A 13,740-nucleotide genomic window follows, 5' to 3' on the forward strand; every position below is an offset into this window, starting at 1 on the left:
AAGTAGAGAAACGCAGCATGGCAGAGTGTGCGTAGAAGGAAGTGGTAGATGATCAAAAGCGACTGGGAAAGGGGCAGTGAGCTGCAAGGGGATAGTCTGTGAGGGGCTCTGTTTGCTGTTGGGAGCCATGCTCTACCATCTCGTTACGGTGCTGAGCCTCGTGGCTCTGACTCGCGGTGCAGGTGAGAAAGGCAGGTGTGTCAGCACCCCGTGGGAGTGGAATATGCGTGCGTGGAATCTGCGTCCGTGGAATCTGCGTGCGTGGAATCTGCGTGCGTGCGCGCGCGCGTGTGTATGGCGCAGTGGTTAACGCACTGCGCTGCGAAACTTGCCTTACCTGAGGTGGATCTGGCGTCGGTGACGAATGTCTGATCCGGTCCTGGGCCTCCTCTAGGTCGACTCGACCTTGAAATCTGATAACGGGGTAGACAAAGTCGGCAGGGTGTGGTGCTGGCCACTCATTCCTGTTGTGCCGTGCAGGACGTGACGGGTGCTCGCTAACAAGCACTAGTCCACGCCGGTAATCGTCGTCTTAACAGACAACCGTCGACTTCCATAAGAGATGGTCGCGAAAGCGTACGCGTTAAACTAACCATCGACTTACGAACACAATTCGGCACCTGGTCCCCCGTTCGTAAGTCGAGCGGTTCGTAAGTCGGGGACTGTGTGCACGGCACGCGGTTGGTTTGACAGCCGATGGAGGTCGCAGCCATCGCAGCGCGTGCGAGCGTGGCGCTCGGTGGACCCGTGCAGGCGCCGTGACGCCTCGTTCAGTCTGTACGTGTGTATGTTGAACTTCGTTCGCGCCGTACCTAGCCAACCGTGCTAATCGGGTGTGCGGGAAAGTGCGCGCCGTCTGTAATCTGTGTGCGTGATTTCGTCGCAGAGTCGGGAGACTGGAACTACAATGTGACTGTTTACACGGGAACTGAGACTGCAGCCGGGACAGACGCCAATGTCCGCATTTGGATCTATGGGGACGATGACGCAGAAAATATCATACTCAGCCATTCAACAAGATACCAGAATGCGTTTGAAAATGGCCAGGTTCGTGATTTAAAATTATTTAACTTTTTTCAGAGTGTGAGATTTGATCGAAACAAATTTAAGTGCAGTTACTCGCAATGAATGGACTTGCATATGCAAGCCAAGTGACGTCTTAACCGGAGAATGAGGCAGAGAATGAGGCAGAGACAGCTGCAATCATGAGCTCAACATTAGCTGGTTTTGTGCAACCACCTTGCAGGTCCCCGTAACGAGTGTGCTGGGTTGCAGTCACATTCATAACGATAATAACAGCATCCTAATACAGAAATACAGAGTAACTGCAACATAATTAACATTATATATATATTGAACTATATAAACCACATTCCTAGAATTGTAGTGAAAATGACGCAATTAACATGACACGTGCGTATTCGTGCGAGTACTCCTTTGGCATTGAGATGCCCCCCTGGAGGAATTTTCCAGGTTAAATATTTAAATAAACAATAACAGGAAACATCTCCGTGGCAGAGGTCGTTCCCTCCTTGAGCTGCCAGTCTCGTCCACGGCTCCCTCGGTCCGTCTAGCGACGCCTCCTCTCCCAGCCCATTTACTTTTCCTGTCAATCACGGCCAGAGCCGCTGACGCCAACTCCTCCCGCAGCTGCTGCACAGTGGACACGCGACCTACAAGGTCGGCAGCCCAAGCAGCGTCCCACCACCATCTGGCTGCAGAGCTTCTGCATGGCCACCGGACTCACGGAGACAAATTCAATGTCTGCCAATTTGGTGCCTTGTTTTGCTTGTTCTGTCATGCACGTGTTCCTATTTCCGTCTCTCAGTGTAATTCCTGCATGCATCTCCCCCAGGTGTACATCTTTTGGATTTTGTTCCTTTTATTGTCAAGTGTCCACGTTCTAATCCATGTCGGGGCCGGCGGTTCGCACTGATTGAAAACTCTTTTTCAGCCACGTTGTCATGTTCGTCTTCATTCTCGCGTTCAACTATTCAGAGGCAATCCTTGCTCTTCCCTGTATGTATGTGGTCAATGGTAAAGACACCTTTGCTATTCCTAGCTTCCTCATGCAGATTTACTCAGCATAATTTGAAGATGTTTCTACCAACATCGGAGGCAGAAATAAATATAAGTAGAGAAAATATTGACCACCTCTAATTCCATCATGGCATCGTCAATAGCAAGGAACCACAGGGCAGAATAAATTAACAAAATATAAAAGGCTGCAAAATGGGGCTCAAGATAAAAACATTTGCAAAAATAAATTATTGTGACTCGCTCTCAAAACAACTGAAGGCATCTGAGAAGCGACATAGCGCGAAAACACAGTTTGACACGTTAAACCCGCCATAACAACAAAACATGCCAATTCGTTACTAGCTCTGCACACCGGTGTGTTGGAGAGTAAAGCCACAAAATATACAATCGAGGACGACGTTTCGCTGGTAAGTACAACAACCAGCCTCATCAGGCGACAGCCAGAATAATGCAAAACACAGCGCATATCGAGAGAAACTCCTGAAGGTAGACTGATCAAGTTGAAGGAAAGGAGGTAGACCAGAGTGGACATAGCAGACTATGAACAGCAATGTGCATGCCTGTGCTGTGAAGCCAAGTACAGGCAGGTCTCGCTTAACGAGTGAGATACGTTCCGCGAAAATTACTTGGTAAGCAAAAATTCGTTAAACCATCGTTTTTCCATGTTAAAAGTTATTAAGCCAAGTACACGTATTACCTCCTCGTTCACCGTTATGATTCCCTGCACTCATGAGCCCCAATGAGGGTGAACATCAGTACCGTTTAACGCGTGCTAAGGGCCTCCTCACGCCTGAAGGCCTCCTCAAGGCCGGAAGTCGCAGTCAGATTTTGCACCAGCTGAGTTCTTTGTTGGACTTGATTTTGAATTGAATAGAAATACTTTCCTCCTAGGTTGACGAGTTTCTCCTGAAGCTGCATCCTCTTGGGAGAATCAAGAGCATTAAAGTGGGCAACGATGGGTCACATTCTTTCTCTGGTTGGAGTTTCAAACAACTTGTGATCAAGGAGCGGAGCAGTGGATGCACGACCATGTTTGTGTGCGAGTGCTGGATAAACGGCCAAGAGAAGGAGCTTTTTCCCAAGGAGGTAACGAAATCGGCGAGCTGTGGGTAACACAACCATTGCTTTTGCATCATGGGCATCGCATTCATTTCAAAGGCATTTCTGTGTTCACAGTGAACGTCGCTGGCTCATTTGCATGTGCTGATTAATCGTAATATCGGACTTGTAAATTAATCTGTTTTATAGTTGCCTACAAGGTCACATGTGGGTGCCAGGTTTAGTCATTTACACACGGTTGCTGAGCCAAGGGCCCAAAGGCTGAAAAAGTCGAGTGGACAGCAGTGCCAACATCCAGTGCCCGATTATCTCAGTAGCAAAAGTAGCTACAAATGCCCCGCACTTTAAATGCTTTCGAAGTATCAATTCCGGTTCAGTGATTCTGTAACTTGCTCTATTACTATAGTTTTATACTGCCTTCAACTTTTATGAACGACTGGGTGTTTAAGGTTAGCGATTTGTCATTATCTGGCTGTATAACAAAATACAATTACTTTACTATCGAAGTAAAAAAGTTGTGTCTTAATATTTCCGTGTTTTTTTTATTTAGGGCCCCTTCATAACATATGCTACAGGCCCCACACTACCTTAATCTGGCACTGCCAACATCGTTACAGATATGAGTGTAGCACGTTTCTTGAACTGAACAAGGTTATTGTTATTGTGAGAGCTTGGAAAGAGAGGCGATGATGGGAGAACGGAATTCCAAAGTTGAGCAGTGCGAGGCCAGGAGCAGAGGGAGACGCGTGGTGCAGTGCGATGGTGGCTGAACGTAGTTTGGATGTGATGGATGAGATGGTAGACTGGTAAACAGTCTGGACATCTGTGAAAACAATCTTCATAGCTCATCGGATTCCTCCAATGTAAATTCAAATTCTGATTCTGAGTCCTCCTTCATTCGGTAACTCACAATCAGCGGTGTATTCGTGTGATTAGTAATGTTAGTCAGCTTAGGCTGCTTTTGCTGGCTTTAGTGTCGTGAAAAGTTTCAGAAACAACTGATTATCGTGTAACAATGTCCTTTGCCAGAATCGGTTAAATATACTCTTGAGTTGTGATATGCACTCTGTTAATCAAAACATGGTTTAGCGCTGCTATCTTTGGAAAGCGATTGTCGTTGTAAGGTTGCATTGCCTCTGTACCAAAGCAGTGTTGGTGGGTGTTCATATGCATAGGCGGTCCTGAGAAATTGTGGAAATTCCACGTGCCTATGGCAGAGCTGAAGTCTCTACATGACAATTGTGTTGTAATGGCAATGCTCTCTTAATGTTAGCTTCTGGTGTGTGTGTGTGTTTTATTTAAACGTTTATTTTATATCAACACACATTTACATACACACAATGCATACGCACATTTACACACACCTATACATACACCGACACCCACACGACAGGTTACATCGTGTGAGACAGAGACGAATCATACAGCGACTACAGATGTCACCACTGTCTTCACAAAAGGTATTGTCCTTTTTACGTGTACATCTGGGCAACCCTTATATTCTAGGCTTTGCATGGGAGCCTACAGCTGGATTAGGCTTGCTGATGACTGCGAATGATAGCAAACTATTTAGTTGTTTACTGAGCTGCTAAACTCCGCTCTGTAAGCATTTAGCTGTGTTAGCAAGTAAATCCCACGTCTGCATTATCTATTCATTACATAGCCGGCCCTCTAAGAGGTCGTCCATAAATGACGTCACGCACCTGGGGGGGGGGGGTCAGACATTTGTGACTATGTATGACGAGGGGGGGGGGTTGATAAATGTGACGTCACATCAAAATGCGCAACTTTAAATAAATATAGACAACATGTTTTACTTAATTAAATATACTTTTTAATAAATGTTTTCACCTTCAACATCAAAGTGCAGCGCCACATTAAATACGCACTACAATGACAATAGTTTAAAGATTTGAAGCATGTTTTATATTTGGGGGGGGGGGGCACAGCTTTGTGACGTCATATTTGAGGGGGGGTCTGACGTCATTTATGGACGGCCCCTAAGATCCGCTCCCCCTGTCTTGCTCTGCACTGTCTGGTTTGCACTGTTCTACAGTCTCATTTGTATGATTGAGTTATCTGTCTCATTCACATTGTACGTCTCATTTGTGTGCACTCGTTTTGCTTTGACTATCCTGTATGAGTGTTGGTCGTGTTCTGTTCAGTCCTATTTGCACTGCCTATTAATTTCAACTCTGTCTCATATATACCAGCTCCGTACTGTCTTTTTTCTACTCTCTTTTCTACTGGAATTGAACAAACTCATAAAGATTACATTAAGAAAGTACCAGAGTGCATATTAAAGTGGAGACTCTAGTTTGAACGTTAATCTTCGAAACTTTGACATTACACTGGCAGAGAGTGTGTAAAACCTCCGAGTTGTCATTGACCATGAGGTTTTGTGTTCTTACCACAGGATCATTTTGCAGGACCTTATACCTCAATCTGCACAACATCACTAGCTCTTGTCGACATCCTTATCCGTCAATTCGTCACATCCCAACTCAACAATTGCAACTCTCTCCTATGTAGCCACACCACTCATCTCCAATCTCTAGAAGATGGCCAATGCCAGGTTCTTATCCTACCTCTTCGGTCTCACATTGCTCTGCTTCTCTCGAATGATTTTTTAAAGCTGCCATTTTTTCAGAGCCGCCATTTTGGAAGCCGCCATTTTTACAGAGCCGCCATTTTTTAGAGCCGCCATTTTGAAGACGCCATTTTTACAGAGCCGACATTCAACCAATGCTCAGTCGAGGTTGCTCATTCTTTTCTGCTGCCGCAACTGATTGGTCCAGACCAGTTTCAAGGAAAATGCATATATTATCATCGTGTGTTTTTTGTTTGCATTTTACTGCAGGTATTGTGGTTAATGCAGACATGAATCCTTTTTAAAAGGTTCCAGTTTGTTGCCAGAAAAAAGGGGAAAACCCCTATTATATTTTGGTACTGACAAAGGAGGTCCAATGATGAAATTGTTTGTATTGTTTGTTGTAACTTTCTGACCCGCCTCTACTGGACATCTGTAAAAAAGAGCTGCATAGCTGATCGGATTTCTCTAGGATAAATAAAGATTCTGATTATGAACATTCTGGTTAATTCTTTACCTGGACTTCTTCCCTTCCCCTTTCCTCTGTAATTCCCTTCTTCCAGTACTTTGGCAACAATTCCCTATTCCATGCAGCTTTGCATAACTCCTCCAACATTGCTAGGACCCCCTTTGAGCATTTAACAATAACTGGGTTGTGGTCTGAATGACTTGCAACCCTGTAACCTCTGCTCTTAATATGTTGAACTTATTTTGCACCATACGTAGCCAACCATGCCAATCGCGGAGCGGGGGAAGGATAATAATGTCCCCTCTTGCTCCCAAATTGTATATGCTCTATAAATAAAAATGGTATGGATGTATGTTACAGGCAAGTGTAGCATGTATAAAAGTTGAATATCCTTCGACTAATTTTGCGATGTTTTATTCTCACACCAGTGCACTCTCATGATACCAGATATCCAACGGAAAAACCATCGCAGACCCTGCACACAGTGAAGCCGAGTTCGAATCCTAATACTCAGCCAGTCACTGGAGTTAATGAACTCGTGCTGGGAGGGATAGTAGTGGCTGGAGTCATATTGCTCCTAATCTTCATAGCCGTGATCATCGTGAAAAAGAGGAATGAGATGGCAGGTGGGTTCATAATGGATGTGCATAAGGCACTGAAAAAACATTGCTCTGGTTGCCTCTCTTTATTTGTCTCTCACCATGGCCACATGGCGTTAATTGCACGACATGAGGGGTGGGGGGCGGGGCCATGGCCTACCGGTAGCAAATTCGTCGCTCGTTGGTGAGGTTTGCAGTTTGATCCCCACGGCCGCCCTTGTTATTGCTGCTAGTGTAATAACCATAGCACGTGTTCGGTCTGCATTACAGGTTACTCAATTGGGATTGTACATAGCGATCATCGCCCCCTACTGGTAGACCAAGTTAGCAGGCCAGGTGCTGGGTCACCTTGTGCCCACACAGAGAGCTACCACTGGGGGTGCCCTTTCACATGTTTGAGATGAGATGCAATTTAATGCACTCTGAGACATTCTGATGTAAAGGGGGTTATATAAAAAAATCATTATTATTACTACCTCACTATAACATGCTTCCATCATCCAGATCTTGCCAAAGCTACACATATGTTACACATATGACAATCTCTAAGCTCCGTTGCATGGTATCCCATCAGTTGTGTCTCTACACATCTGTTTTAGGTCTCCCATTAATCCGTCTCGTGATTGTACCCCACCCGTCTCAAACGGATATTCAAGGTTACGTTTACAACACTTTCCTGCCACAAACTATCATCATACTCGTACTACATTAAAAAACAAAACTATTCTGGATTGATGACCTGGGTGGATTCCTGTCTGCCTTGGTGCCGCACTCCCAAGTGCGTGTGCATGGTCGTGATGTCACCGGGAATATCTGCGTGGTGACGTCACACGCATTTCACAGTGTTGAACCGGGTTCCTGCGCACTGACGTCACGCCTCCACACTCCATGTGCGGCTAGTGCTATTGCATACAGGCAGTCCCCGCTTTTACGACGTTTCAATGCGTTCCTTGAAACCCCGTTGCAAATAGGATCGTCCTCAATCTGACCCTATTTTCCTGTAGACAGAAACATTCACAAATACTCGAGAATAATAAAGCTCCACGCCGAGTCGCGTTGGGAACCAGACCAGCTCCGTTCACATGAGTCGTATGGGAATGTGCGTTGTAAATAGAGTTTCTGCGTCATAAATCCATCCACATTGGCGTTATATAAACGGTGTTAATTGTGGATCGTCGTAAACCGGAGACCGTCTGTACTGTATACCATATACCACCATAATTCGTATCATATCACACTAAACTGTGATATGGCTACGTACGGAACGAAAAGAGTTCAACATACATAGACACAATTAAAAAAAAACCTTTCCGGGTGGCTCCGTGTAATCTAACCTGTCAATTGCAACCAATCAATGAGCAATTCACTCCAATTTTAACTTTTACCAACGAACGAACTCTATTAACCAATGGACACTTAACTTCATTACCAATGCAGAAAACCTCAATGTAATTAAGGATACCATTTTTTTTCACCAAATTGCTAGAATAAATTCATCTTACTAAATTAATATAACCGGCCAATCGCGACCAACCAGCAACCCTCTCTCATTGTTCATTTGGGTCACGTGAACGACTGTCCTTTGGGGCGCCTTCGACTTATGGACCCAGATCAGGAGGCTAATTCGCACGAGGCCAAAGCTGCTGTTTGTGAACCACCTCATTGATGCTGGATGTAATCTGAAAGAAACGTACAGAATTATCAACATATTTTTTTTCCTGGTTTTCAACATCCTGGTTTGCTGCCAACCCGAATCAAATTAACGAATTTCCCCACAACATTTGATTGGCTCTGTCAAATTCACGAACCTGCTATCAGAGATTTTGGCTATCCGCGAATGGCAGTTGAAACTCTACGCGTCCCCTGCATCGAGAAAGAGAAACAAAGTGATGCGTTAAAGTAATGAGAGAGAATGTGACGTGAGAAAGTGATGAGATAAGTTTAGTGCATTTATAAACTGTAATTTAATACTTGAATGTTATTTTTTTTATTCACTTCATGTTTATTATAATACATTTTCATTGTTTTGTGTTACGATCATTTCCATGTATCCAATAGCTTATTTATGTATTTAAGGCAATTCACTAAAAAGATAGGTTTTTATTGGCCAATATCATCCGCGAAATTTGCTATTCACGAGCCTCTCCGGAACGTATCCCTCACGATGACTTACGTAGTCGAAAATTCGCATTTGACGTACACGATCGAACACGAGGGTACCTAATTAGGAATTTCGTTCACACGAGTTCCAGTTGATGAGCGTGTGAACCCCAAGTATGCGTACATGGTTTGGCTCTAATGAGCACTAAAACAATCCCATTGAAATAGTTTTCTTATGCAGAACTGTACACAGGCATCCCTCACGTAACGCCACCCACCACTACCCCCCGAAAGCGCAAATTCGCAGTTTTTTTAGGGACACACTTCGCACGCTTACGCTCTGCGTTTGACAGTTACGTGCTCCGCAAAAAAGAAATTCCACGATTAAAATTGAAAAGTAAAATAACAAATATATTTCTGACGGTGTCACCTCGCCATGGCAGCGTCACAGTGTCACGGGCTGGGCATAGCCTTCCATGATCTACTGCTGGCCTTTGTTTGCACTACGAAATCGTTGACGAATCCCAGAAGTTACCCATTATTAAGTAATCTTTGCAAGTAAGATTTATAATCTTAAATATATAGTTTATTAAACTCCATATGAAGTATTGTTTTGTAATTTTAATAATATTACGCGTTACATTTGTACGCATTTTTGTAAATCCAGCGCTAAAATGAAATGAAATACTTTATTTTTATTCAATAACGCACACCCCCCCTCCACCCTATCATAAGTATCTATGGAAAAACAGGCTTCGCAGAGCACGATTCCATTTACGCGCTGTTTTCAGGAGCGCATATCGTGCATTACGCGTGAGACACCCGTACTTCCATGTTCGTGATTCCGGTTCCAAATGTAAACATTTACATCGTTTGTCCCAAACAACACAAACGACACTGCGAAACATCCCACTCACCTCTCTCTCTCCATCCCCTTCACTCCTCTCCCTCCCTGGAGGGTGCAGATAAGGAGGTGGCTGGGAAATCGGATGGAGATCAGTGTGTGTACGCCAATCTTGAAATGATGCCATCTTCGTCCATTCCTCGCCCCGTCTCGACAAACAGCACCACGTACGCCACCGTCACAGGTACCGTGCGTCACGAGAGGGCCCGGAACTTCATAGAGATGGGTTCCATCTTGGCGTTCCACGGTCGTTACGCCTCGCCCTTCTCGCTATTCTCTGGGGGGTTCCTGGTGGGCTCTGATGTTGTATGTATGTTGAACTTCTTTTGCACTGTACGTAGCCAACCGTGCTAATCGGAGGTGCGGAGAGGGGCAACACACTAAACACAAAAAGCAGGTCTAAAGAAATAAGTTTTCAATCTAGATTTAAAACTGTATAGTTCCATTGGTTCCCTAATATTGGAAGGAAGAGCATTGCAGACGGCCGCAGAAGCGCATCTAAAAACGGGCGATGCAGTGACCGTCTTTGTTCGATGGTTAGCCAAAAGCCGCAGCTGCTGCAAGGATGACCGGAGTTTGCGTGGCGGGTTATGTTCATTGAAGAGATCAGCATGCTAAGAGATGAACCTTGGCAGCAAAGCGCGTAACTTTACCAGGTGTTCACGTGAGAGATGTGGGGCGGGGGGGGGTGTGACATCGTCTGTGAAGCGACTTCACAAATCAGAAATCTTTATTTGTCACGCTTGACCTGTGTGCATTTCCAGACTCGAGGGTCCAGGACGAAGGGGTGGTGTACGCCGAGGTGACCACTGACCGTTTCACCGGAGCTCCCAGAGAATCCACGGAGCCTAACGGGCCCAGTACGGTCTACTCAGAGGTCCAGGCCCACAGGCCTTGACAAGACCTCCCTTCAACGAACCTTCACTTCTGCAGCCGCAGTGTTTGAATTTGCTTTTCTTATTTGTCAACTTTAGTTTTTAGATTTTTATATTTCTTTATTTTAGCTTCTGTTTGTCAGTGGTTTGATGACTCCATGAATTTGAACTGAATGAAACATTATTTCATTGTCTACAATGGCCAGGCATAATTCTGATTGATATCCACGTGTCTTTTCGTTGTTTGTATTCAAAGGTCGTTACCCATTTCTAATTCTAGCTTTCTCATGTTGTTCGTTGGGTTCTACATTGTCCATTATTCTGTTTCCAGTCTGGTGAAGATATTTTAGATTTGGTTTGTTCTCTTGGTCTTTCACTATCTGAACTGACTGCGATGGATCCAGAAATCTCAGACCACTCCGTGGTCCTCTTTGATATATCCCTGCCCCCTCCTGGTCCTTCTATTGAACATCAAATTTCATTTAGCAAACGTCCTATCGAGTTCTCCACTCGCTGACGACTGTCAGCTTCCCGCTGAAGAAGCTACTCAATTATAAAACTCTGTTCTGTCAGAGATCCTGGATCATTTGGCTCCCCTCCAAACCCTTTGGACATCTTCCTATCACCCTTCGCCATGGCACAATGCAGAATTGATGGCGCAAAAATGTACTGTCCGTAAACCAGAACGTACTTGGAGGAAGTCCGGCCTCACTATTCGTTACAAAATATTTAAAGAACAGCTTCTTACTTTACGTAACAACATTGCATGGGCTAAATCCTCCTACATTGCTGGTCGCATTGCAAATAGTGATAACAATACTCTGACCTTGTTTTCCTGTATCAGTCAACTTTTGAATAAGGAACCAAATGTAATCCCCCACTCCTCCGCTGATTTCTGTACCAGAATTCAACAGTTTTTTCACGATAAAATTTCCATTATCCGGTCCAAATTACTGTCTCTTCCCTCTGTTCCCTCTCTTTCCTACTTGCATCCAGCTAAGTTCGAGACCAACATTTTTACGGAGTTTCCCGCAATTTCAACTGCAGAACTTCATCTCGTTAGTTGCTGCTTTTCAACCTACCAGCTGTTCACTGGATCCGTTCCCTTAAAGGCTGTCCCGTCACGGGATCTTTAACGTGCCCTGCGAAGCGTGGATGTTGCTCCCGGCCCACCGGGATTTGTCTCCTTCTCCGCATTTAGAATCAACGTTCCAATGGTGTAAATGCTTACCCCGAGCTCTCATACTCTGATGGTGCATTGTCTTTGAGTTGTGCGCCTTTTGGCGTCATCTGGTCCAACACCATGTGAGACTAGGCTCTATGGAAAGCTGTCTCGGGTGTGGACCAATCAACTTCAAGGACAGTGCACACATTATCAGAGTTGTGTTTTTTGTTTGCATTATGGCTGCAGGTATGTGGTCTATGCAAATGTAATAAAGAACTCGGACGCTCTCTCTGTCTCCGTGTCCTTTATTTGGGTTCTTATGCTTTTCCCTCACGGCACTCCCCCAGATACTCTTCGTTCGGCAGCCCTAGGCTGCTGTCGCTCACGTAGCCCACTTTCTCTCCTAGCAGACCCGCTGCTGAACTCCTCGTGCAGACCCCCGCTGCCCAACTCCCCTTTTGCAGACCCGCTGCTCTCTGCAGCCTCCTCGCTGCTCCTGCTGCTCCGGGGTCGGTCACCGTTGGCCGACGGTGCCGAACCTCGGGGTCCGTGTATGTGGCGATCTCGCCACTCTCTCTCTCACTCTCCGCCCTGCGTGGCCTCACTCTTTCCCAGTCTCCGATCACTCCCCTTCCTCTTCCGGTTTCTCCCCCTATAGACCTGAACCCTCTCCCCCACGTGACGTAACTCCTCCCCCCATGACGTCACTTCCGGGAGGTCGTTTACGCCCGCGTTACACAAACATGACTCCTTGTAAAAAAGGTGTCAGTTTTGTTGCCAGATAGAAGGGTAAAAAACCAATTATCACGTTTAGAGTATTTGGCTGCTTAATGAATGTCCACACGATGGGAGCCACACTTCGTTGAGCTATCATTTGTGGCCAGGTCGCTTCTGAGAAATAGCTCTATAGCTCAGTGGGCCTTACCCGGCAAAATAATTAATTAGTACATTAAGGGTTAGTATTCCTCCAGTATAAATAAATGTTCTGATTCTGTATTATGATTATTGTTCTTTGGTTATTTCGGTAATCAAATCAAATAATAACAGACACATGCAGAGAGAGACACACACAAAGACACATTGTGTGTGTGTCTCTCTCTGCATGTGTGTCTGCCTATGTTATTTCCGTGTCTGTGTTTTATCATTCATTCTTACCTGATGATGGTTGCTTGCGTCGCAATCGAAACGTCGTATTCTATTGTTATTTGATTTGATTTCCTACGTGACTTTAGCGAAAGAACCAAAGAGTAATTCCTGCAGTCACGAAAGCTTCGAATCTAGATCATTAGTGTTGCTGTTATAACTCCCGCAGTATTTATCTGGGCGGCCGCTGGATGCTAACCGCGGACCTCTGCAACAAGCGGCCGTGTCGCTGTCCGAGGCAAAGGCGCAGCCCTGCAATTGCTCGCTTCACTGCGAGCAGAAGGGCATCTACTGGAGGGTATTTGGCCTCCTCTTCCACTCCGGCCGTATGTACGTCTTGGAATAGTTGGACGTTATCCGCACCTCCGATGGGCACGGTTGTGCTACGTACGGTGCGAAAGAAGTTCAACAGACATGCGATGCACACACAAATAACCCCCGTATAGCCTTAACAGACTTTTGGGGCAAGTGTTATACCCACACTTTACCCCCCACACACAACCTGGCGTGTGACTGGGGGAGGGAGGGAGGGGGGAGAGAGATAGAGGCTGTTGCGGTGTGGTGGGGTCTAGGAAACTTGTGCCATTGTTTCAACTGCCGCGTCTGGAGATCGAAGCGACCGGCCGATTACGCAACTGCAGAGTCCGACGTGAATCCGAATTAATCGATTAAAAGTCACGTAGAAGGGAAATAATATAATAATAAAAATAAAACATAATAAAATACAGTTCTCACGAAGTTTCGGCCACAACGCAAGCAGCCGTCCTCAGGTGAAGAACAGGGTTGTTGGAAAGAC

The 13,740-nt window shown here is 45.4% G+C and overlaps 1 protein-coding gene across 1 annotated transcript in view; it reads left to right on the forward strand.

The window, feature by feature from the left end:
• The window catches only part of LOC133353394 (uncharacterized), a 28,451-nt gene extending 16,409 nt beyond the window's left edge, over positions 1-12,042 (forward strand). Inside the window, exons 1-7 of the mRNA XM_061569662.1 lie at positions 96-182; positions 887-1,047; positions 2,932-3,126; positions 4,493-4,559; positions 6,587-6,784; positions 9,823-9,945; positions 10,526-12,042. Of these exons, the coding sequence (XP_061425646.1) occupies positions 128-182; positions 887-1,047; positions 2,932-3,126; positions 4,493-4,559; positions 6,587-6,784; positions 9,823-9,945; positions 10,526-10,659 (933 nt within the window). The 5' untranslated portion in view covers positions 96-127 and the 3' untranslated portion in view covers positions 10,660-12,042. Of the gene's footprint in view, positions 183-886; positions 1,048-2,931; positions 3,127-4,492; positions 4,560-6,586; positions 6,785-9,822; positions 9,946-10,525 lie in introns of the transcript that reaches the window.
• The last annotated feature ends 1,698 nt before the right edge of the window (positions 12,043-13,740 follow it).

Source organism: Lethenteron reissneri, chromosome 1 (assembly GCF_015708825.2).
Source record: "Lethenteron reissneri isolate LAM-NWPU_2019-01 chromosome 1, ASM1570882v1, whole genome shotgun sequence".
NCBI lineage: Eukaryota > Metazoa > Chordata > Hyperoartia > Petromyzontiformes > Petromyzontidae > Lethenteron > Lethenteron reissneri.